Raw genomic sequence first — 9,818 nt, 5'->3', positions numbered from 1 at the left:
GAAGTTAGGGGTTGTCCATATGAGAAGTTTTTGATTCACCGTTACCCGAATTTGTTTTTGGTAATGAAGGGCCACTGAGAGCCGAGAAATGGATTATAGATTTCGAGGGAACGTACGAGATTTATGGATGTCTTGAGGACCAAAATGTTCTATATGCTGGATACCTATTCCAAGGAGAAGCTGGAATATGGTGGGATACACATAGGCAAGTTCTAGTTAGGGAACTAGGAAGTGTGGCTACATTATCTTAGGAGAGGTTCAAGGAAGAGTTTGACAACAAATTTTTCCTAGACTCTATCAAACAACTGAAGGCCCTGGAGTTCGCGTCCTTAACATAAGGCAGATCGACTGTAGAGCTGTATGCCGCTAAGTTCATGGCGTTGGGAAGGTTTGCACCACACTTAATTTCTACTCAAAGGATGCAGGCACAGAAGTTTCAAGCAAGACTTCAGCCTAGAATCCGTAGTCAGGTAGCTTGCCTTAGAATAGAGAATTACCAAGAGATGGTAAACGTCGCTGCCATTGTAGAGGCAGAGCAGAAGAGTTTGACCGCCTCGGTCATTGCAGAAAGAAAGAGGACTTCACCGTATGCTAGTGAAGAGAATTCAGAAAGAAAAAAAGTGTTTACTGGACTAGACAAAGGGGAAGGCATTGAGACTGAAAGCTCAATGCCGACCATATATCCAATAGGTGAGATGTGCGGAAAGAACCATGGAGGTAAGTGTAAACTCACCTTAGGACTTTGTTTCGGATGTGGCCCGACCATGTGATCAAAAATTGTCCCAAGAGAACTCAGAGGAAAGGCATTGTTTCCAACGGAGATTTCAAATCAAAGCCACGGCCTCCAATGCCAACTCGAGTGTATGCAGTCACTCCTGGAAAGATAGACACTAATGCCCCAAGAACATATAGAGCAAATGTCATTCCTAGTATATTTCTAAGACCTCTATATTGTTAAGCTTAGTTAAGATTGATTGGATATGCATGATTAACTACATATTTATATGGATCATTGGATCATGACATACATTGAAGCTCCAGAAGAGCTCATGAAAACTGCACATATTTGAAATATAAATCTGAAACCCTTGCGACTTTAAGGGAGAGATGAATGAAATTATTAAATCTGAAATACCATCTCTTAAATACAATTAGTATTTCAGATTCATATTACGGTTTTGTAAGAAGTGTGCATTATTAAAGGAGAAATAAAATGGAGCACACAGAACATCTACCAGAAGATAGAAACACAAATATGAATATCTGTTTAATATTATTTTATCTCGAAATAAAATTACATTAATTTGAGGCTCTTCGCCTCATTCTTTAAACGCTCTTGCTCTTCAAAAATCTGCATGCCCTTCCTATCTAAAGGAGTAGACAATCGAAAAGAAGATTTAAGCAATGATTTTAAATTTCTATTCTCTTGCTTTAGTGCTTCTATCTTTATGTTAGATTCCAGAAGAAGTCACTGAATGATAGAAATATTCTCGTTGAGTTTGTCAAACCCACCAGTCTTGGATTGTAGTCGCTGAGAATATGCGACAATGGTTGATAAGTATCGGGTACCGAGACACACAAGCTCGTAGATAATTTCATTATCTGACTTATTAGTCAGATCATTATTGTATTACATTATAGCACCTACGGTAGAAGTAGAAACAACTGGTGAATGAGGTGCATAATACCTCATATATTGGTTATGAGAAGATTGCTGAGCCATTGCAGAGTGAGAATGCAGAAAGAGATTGCAGAGTAAGAATGCAGATTAATTACAGAAAAGTGGAGAAGATGAGATGCGAATGAAGATGAACTGAATAATTCTTTTATAGAGAAAATTATGACAAAGCATCTCTATTGCTTTACAGCATCTCTCATGAAGCATTTCTCTACAAGAGACAAGAGATGTAGCATCATAGCTTTGCGGCGCCTGACAGCTACAGAAGAGCGATGTAGTATCATAGCAGCTACAGAAGACCTGTAAAATATCCTTCGGATCAGAGCTTGTCTGGTTTAAAATAGATGACCACCGTTTTTGTAAAAAAAAAAAAAGGATGTTAGCGGCTTAATTTTGATGAATTCTCTACTAACTATGTTATTTACAAGAACACTTAAAGTATATCGCTTATGTTTTTCTAAGGAAGAATTTCAGAAGATTTTTTACATGAAGTTTTAGGTTTGGAGAGTATGTCGATACAACTTGGCCAACCTTGTGGAAAGAAGTATAATATAATTGTTGATTAAAGTAAGAGAGTTAAGGAATGACATAATCTCAAAGGTAAATATATACGGGATAAACAGCAGGTTGGTAAGCAACACCTCTTCCTTAACTTGCTATTTCTTATTTACTTCGGGACGAAATCTTTTTTTTAGGAGGGGAGATTGTAACAGCCCGCTAGAAATTTAATTGTGGAATTTCTATTGGCTTTAGGAACCTTGTGAAGACCCCATAAGTTTTCACGAATCCATTAATCGTATAGGTTTTAGTCTAATTACATAGTTAATATTATTACTCACTATGGTATCAGAAGTGTGTTTTTAATTATTTGAGATAGTTAGAAGTGTCAAAATGTATTATGGTTTGTGCCATTAGACTCGGTGGGTTATTTAAGGTCTTATGGTGCAATAATTCTTTTTCATATTTTTGGACGAAACGTCTGTTCAAAACTGTGGATATTATTGGATAAAAATATCTTAATCAGATTTTGTGGATATTATTGGATAAAAATATTTTGAGCTGATTTTTGTGGATATTATTGGATAAAAATATCTTGAGCTGATTTTTGTTGATATTATTGGATAAAAATATCTTAAGCTAATTTATTGGATATTATTGGGTAAAAATATCTTGAGCTGATTTTTGTGGATATTATTGGATAAAAATATCTTAAGCTGATTTTTGTGGATATTATTTGGTAAAAATATCTTGAGCTGATTTTTGTAAATATTATTGGGTAAGAAAGACCTACACTCAACCCTCACTTCAGCCTCACCCTCTTCCATGTTTTGTGCATAAATATATCCAGCCACTCCCCATGAAATCATCTTCCTTGACATCTTTCATTGAAAGAACACCAAACACTATCTCGGACAGCTTTTAAGTATTCTTTTGCACGCCCATTTTAAAGCTTTTGTAAGTGTTTAATCATAAAGTCTCATTTATACAAGTTGTTCCTTTTTTAGTCTAGTTTACGTGGATATCTTATTTGTTACATTTGAAGATAATTTATTCAGTCAAATATTGTTTAAACTCTAAAAAGGTCATTCTGAGAGATAAACTGGAGAATATGTTATATTTTAGACTTTTTGACCAAGCTAATAGATAGATCTTGGTCCGAAATTTTTATGAAGTATTGTTAACATGTGTATATGATTATTGGTTGAGGATTTGTTACATGATTAAAGGTTTTGATGAAATATTTTCTTAGATCTAGAAACTTAGAAACTGGAAGAGGAAAAATAGTTTCTGTTTTAAGAAAGTTTAAATTTTTGGTGGTTTAAACGTATTCCAATGGCTTTGATAATTTTATTGGAGGATCCTAAGCCTCTTATATACATATTAGAATATTATTTTGAAGATATTTGATGTTAGTTTCAAAGATATGAAATATTATGCAAAGAGATGTTCGGATAGTCCAAAGTGTGGATGTTCTTGGCTCAATTTATGTTTTGGTTAATGTTTAATCATGTGATCTTGAATTAGAAGCTTATATATGTTTTAGGACATCTTTTTAAATCATGTGAAGGTTTGGTTTGAAGATCACATCTTTATAAGTCATAGATCAAAAGGTTAACCAAAACAAGTTAGAAACAAAAATCAATGGAATAGCATATGGGAATTTCGGCCCTATAGAGTTTTAATAGTTGTGATTAGTTTTAAATTTTTCTAAATTAATATTTGAGTTTAGGATAAAATTTACATGAGGCATGTAAATTTTGGTGACTTTTGGAGTTAGCATGCAAAATCCTTAAGTTAGGGGTAAAACGGTCATTTTTCTACATGTAAAGGGTAAAATGGAAATTTTACTCTTTAAGTTAGTATTTTCCATATTTCAAATTATTAGTGATTTAGTTCTAACTTTTAGAATCACTAATTACAGTTCCTCGTGATCGCGCTTGAGGTTTTATAAGAAACACGGAGATCGAGGTAAGTTAGCTTTTAACTTACTAATAGTCTAATGTGTATGTGTGCTAAGTAAAGGAACTACAGTGTATGTATGTGTGTTATCATATATGACATGCCATGCCAAGTTATCACATATTTGTCTGTTACACAGAATTTATTCTGTCATCAGTTTCATCTATTACACAAGATATTCTGTCATATATTGCAAGTACATAATGTTAAATATGCCATCTATTACATGTATGTCATGTCATGTTCACTGTTACAAGTATGTCATGTTAATTATGTTTCCATTACATGTGATATCATGTTATGAAATGTTGTGTGATACATGTTTAAGTCATGTTACAATATAACCATATCTCAAGTATGTCAAATTATACTTTGATTACTTATGTATGGGGTTATAACAATTGTGACGCATACACTACATGAGACACAGCAATTGTGACACGTAGAATACATGGGGCCACAACAACTGTGGAGTATGTATTTAAGCAGTTAAAGAATAAGTTCAGTTCACGTTTCAATTTAAGTTATGCCAATTATGTTATGTTGTACGTCAAGTTATGTTTTGATTACTTATGTATGGGGTCACAGCAATTGTGACGCATACACTACGTGAGACACATCAATTGTGACACGTAGAATACATGGGGCCACAACAACTGTGGAGTTTGTATTTAAGTAGTTAAAGAATAAGTTCAGTTCACGTTTCAATTTAAGTTATGTCAGTTGTACAATGTTGTGCATCAAGTTATGCTTTGATTACTTATGTATGGGGTCACAACAATTGTGACGCATACACTACGTGAAACACAGCAATTGTGACACGTAGAATACATGGGCCACAACAACTATGGAGTTTGTATTTAAGCAGTTAAATAATTAGTTCAGTTCACGTTTCAATTTAAGTTATGTCAGTTATGCAATGTTGTATATCAAGTTATGTTGTGATTACTTATGTATGGGGTCACAACAACTGTGATGCATACACTACATGAGACACAACAATTGTGGTACGTAGAATACATAGGGCCACAACAATTGTGGAGTATGTATTCAAGCAGTTAATGAATAAGTTTCAGATCGCGTTTATGTTAAGTCAAGTTCAGTTCACATTTCAATTTAAGTTATGTCAGTTATGCTATGTTGTACCTCAAGTTATGCTTTAATCACTTATGAATTTGATTATGTATTCATGCTTTTACTATCATCCATGTATCATTAGCCTATGTAGAAATTTTTTGTTAACTTACTGAGATTTGTAATCAAATCTCATTGTGGTAGTCCCAACTACCATTCCCCCCGAATGGTAGATCTTGTTACAGGACCTGAAGGAGAATCAGGAGCTGACCAACTAGACACAGTTGACTGAGCGACGGTGCGACGTCAGTGTTAATATAGTAGTTAACGTAAATTACTACTTGTATGATGGAGTTGCATCTCTAGTACTTTTTGGATCATAACCATTTTGGACTCGAGTTGTGATCTTAGTTGTTCAATGGGTCTTTGTGTATGAAGTATGTTTTAAGCATTTGGGATATTTTCAATTTGGTGCATAGTATTGCTAAAGAAAAAATTTATCCACTGCGAATATTGCATAATGTTAGATGCATGTTAGGAACATTGCATCTTATATGTCATGAACGGGGGCAGGTAACCTTGTGTTGCATGTCTCGACGCTTCAAATGTCCGTCCGATCCCAAACGGAATTTGGGAGCGTCACAATGGATTACAAATAAATTTACCTCAAAGATACAATGAAATCTAGAACAAGTCTATTTATCTAATTGCGCTATGCACACATGAAATTAGACTACGAATACTCTCAGATTTTACTATTCAACCAAGAGATTATAAATCTGTTTTATGCAGAATGAACAGATCCTAATGACAAGTTTTGAAGAAATGAAGACTTTTGAAAGAGAGAGAATTTCAAAATTTTGAGATTGTATAATTCTATTTTCTATATGAAATTCGTAGGCCAATAAGTCTATTTATAGAAGGCTAAAGGATGTGAATGAAAAGTTCATTCTTTTATCTGATCCGAAGAGGTATATTAATTATGCTTGTTACAAAGTGACACAATTGTTACACCCAGTCCAACGGTCATGTCGCCTACTTCCATCAGGTTTGCCCAAGTTCGAGTCCCGAGTAGTATTTGCAAAGTGCATATTCACATGAGCCACGCCAATGCATAGGATTTTCCAATATAAAGTTATAAACCTTAAAAAGGTTCCTTGATCGATCAAATCAAATGTTCTATATCACCAAGCCAAGTATTTAATTTTAAAAATATTATAACCATAAGCTAATTGCAGCTTATATACTTTCCTTATTCTCTCTTTCTAAAATAATTCGTAACTTTCAAAAATAAATTCCAACATATTATTAATAATAAATATAATATATATTATTTTGAAAATATTTCCAACGTTAATGGCGGACCAGGTTTTGTTTACAAAAACGGGATCATTTTTTTTTTAATGCAGAGCAACAGTGCATCTCAGTTGGAGTGGGACTACACTTGATGAGGTATTACTCTGAGTAAAATGTACGCCAAACAAACATTTGCTGAAATGAACAAAACCATTTGTACCGAGGTGAAGTACCTATCAAATAAATAAATAAAATCACCATTGTGTGAAGCAATTGGATATGTTGGACATGTCAAATGGATATGCTGTTAGGAATCCCCTTTCCCGTGATGCCGACTTTCGAAGCAATATTGGATGTATCTGGGTATAAACAATTGAATGGTACTTTTGCAGGACCCCATCTGTTCTTGAGCTTGGGATCTCCATTCCGGCTCACGATTTTTCCCTCTATCTCTTTAAGTGTGCCATTAAACTTCTCAAATTTCTGTCGAACCTCTTCATTATCTGTCCACTCAGATGGCCTTTGGCCCAAGTACACTTCGTCTGATGTGTGCCATGAGAGGACCTCCTTTAATGCTACACCAATGGACATTTCAAATGTGTCAGGCAACATCTTAAGATAGTATTTGTCTGGATCCTTGAGGAATTCAGCATATTCAAATGTTCCTTCCTTTGGAATGAACTTTCGACATAGTGTGGGACGATTGGAAGGATAACCAGCATATGTGTATTGCCCAAAGTTCACTGAAGCATGGATTGCAGATGCTATCCATATGAGAATTGTTAAAGTCTCTATTAGGGTTGAGCATGTTGTCATTTGATACCACCATTCCTCATGGCACTTATCGCCATGACCTACATATTGTATTTCCCACCACCATGCTTGGAGTTCTAAATCAGTCTCGACAGAATTATCGTCTTCGTAGAAGATTGAGCAAAACTCTGTGACCCATGTCTTGATGGCAGTCCATATCTCAAGTCCATCTGCTCCATAGGGATAGTCCTCAAAGAGTAGCTGAACTCCAGTGGGATTGTTTGGATCTTCATCTTCCAAGGCCATACCTTTGGAGGAATTTTTCCATGAAGATCTAATTATCAGAATATGGAGGTATAGATGCTCTCTAAATCCTGGGAAAAAAGAAAAAAAAAAATGCATTCCCTAGGTTGCATCTGTGGCAGCTGTGACATGACAAAATTTCCACACTGATCTCCTATCCATAGATCCAGCTAGAAGATCTCATAGATTACCAGGAGAGGAATCGGGAATTTTAATGGCAAAAGAACAAGGTGCTGGCAAAAGAGAATGTGATTTCCACTTGTTCTAGATTATCTAGCCAATTTAACTTGCACGCATGGAAAATCAATGATAATTTCATGGAGTACCTTTTAACTAGATCAGCAGGAAGGCCCTGCTTATCAAATCTCCACAGCTTGTAAAGCTCAGAAGACAACTCCATGGAGACTTCACCAGAAAACAATATTTTCTCAAGGATTCCTCTTGAGTTGATGAGGATTCTCCGAGCCAATGCATTTATGTGCATGGTGTCTTTGAAATGAGGATTCAGTAAACGATGGATCGGATGCATCTCACTCAACTGCCTTCTAGTGGCAATGATGAATGGTTCGACTATTGCATGGGTTTGCAGCCTAAAAAAACAATGTATATTTTCATATAATATATATATATATATATATTTTATGGGAACTTGGTGTCCGGAACAAAGTCCTGACCATTCCCAGATATATTGTCACAAGTATGTACAACTATTAGGTAAGAATACCTCTGCCCATTATTAGGTAGATAAGCATATATATATATAGGAATAGTTAAACTCGGGTGCACAGAATTGCTCAACTCACCAATGGCTGATTAGGTGATGATAGACAGAGTCGTTAGTTGCAACATGAGCTTTAGCAAGCTGCCACAATGCTGCTCCAGTCCCTTGACTTGATGGAACAAACACCCTATTGATCTCGTTGCCATCATTCGAGCCAGTCAAGCTAAGTTCTATTGCTATTGGCTTTAGCGTGTCATCACTCCTTAAGAATAGTAGTGTTCGAGATGCATAAACACAAACACCCTTTGTGTTTATTCTGCTTATATATGGCATTAGGTAGTCATGGTGATCTAAAATGAATAGCCTCCATTGATTCCATTGATTCATTGCCTGTGAATTCAATGGAAGTTAAAAAAAGAGAAGTCATGCCTGAGAACTGACCTCAAATATTTGCTTGAATTTCTGATCCAACAATTATACCCTTCGCCATTATTTTTGCATGCTGTTAGTAAAACTACTACTTAGGTTAGTGTTTTCCTTTACCTCAACAACAGTCAGATCACCAAGGTTGTGCTCTATGTGTGATCTCTTTATTGAACTTCTCACTCCAATTTTGTCCTGTGGCGGAGATACCTGCAAGTCAAGTCATAGTAAACATTTCAATCAGTTAGGCATACGAATATTACACTTATATACCTGGCAGTGGTGAAATTGCCAACCAGTAAGGCTGAACACATCTACCCTGAGGTACTTATCTTAGTACTTGAAAATTGTGAATCAAGAGAAAGAAATTCTTGCTTTAAGGCACTGTTGTAGATATACTTTCAACATATACAAGATGCTGAAACAATTTAAATATATGGACCTTAGCTGTGACATTTGCTTAAACCTGGCCCATAAGGCTAGAAGGTACCTCCAAGCACTGGATTCGTGTTGGATTAATTCCAGCAAGCATCTGGTGCCCAAACTTCTCATCATCCAACCATGCCATTCCATTTTCTGATAATAGAAAATAAAACCAAAGATGAAAATGAAAAAGTTTGTCTATTGCACTCTATAGATTGATGATGTGGTACTCGACCTGCTATAATTTGAGGCAATGGAAATTTCAATGGGTTTTTCTTGCTTGCATGAATGACTTCTCTATAAAGCGCTTCTGGCACCCCTTTCTTTAGAATCCCTTTAACCCATTCTTCCACTGCATGGCTTCTATTACTAGAAAACATTCTGTGTGTCTCTTCAAATGTGTGAAAACTACTAAAATCTTGTTGGAACAGTGATTTTTCCTCCGGGCTTAGGAAATGTATGGTAGCCTAGAATGAGGTCAATATAAATGCAAATAGTTTCTTGGGGCTGAAACGCTCATCTGGAGGAACATATATATCCAAGTTGTCTTTTCCCGAATGACTTTCAGTGAAAAGATTTGCACGGTAGTGAATTGAAGTTGCAATATCATTTGGGAATTAGAGGCATATAAGTTAGTGTGAATTAGAAAGGGAAAAGAAATTAGGTGCATTAAAATTTGTCACATCG

At 35.5% G+C, this 9,818-nt stretch overlaps 1 protein-coding gene across 1 annotated transcript; it reads right to left on the bottom strand.

Moving 5' to 3' along the window:
• Window positions 1-6,684: 6,684 nt before the first annotated feature.
• Window positions 6,685-9,511, bottom strand: LOC122293511 (linoleate 9S-lipoxygenase 5-like). Its single transcript, XM_043102086.1, has 6 exons — window positions 9,367-9,511; window positions 9,199-9,284; window positions 8,829-8,918; window positions 8,368-8,675; window positions 7,891-8,154; window positions 6,685-7,595 (listed from the first exon to the last, which is right to left on the bottom strand). Exons 1-6 carry the CDS (start codon window positions 9,509-9,511, stop codon window positions 6,800-6,802), a joined length of 1,689 nt encoding a protein of 562 aa, XP_042958020.1. The 3' UTR covers window positions 6,685-6,799.
• Window positions 9,512-9,818: the final 307 nt, after the last annotated feature.

Source organism: Carya illinoinensis, chromosome 14, assembly GCF_018687715.1.
Source record: "Carya illinoinensis cultivar Pawnee chromosome 14, C.illinoinensisPawnee_v1, whole genome shotgun sequence".
Lineage (NCBI taxonomy): Eukaryota > Viridiplantae > Streptophyta > Magnoliopsida > Fagales > Juglandaceae > Carya > Carya illinoinensis.
The sequence above is the reverse complement of the archived record's forward strand: the minus strand, read 5'-3'. Positions and strand labels throughout refer to the sequence as shown.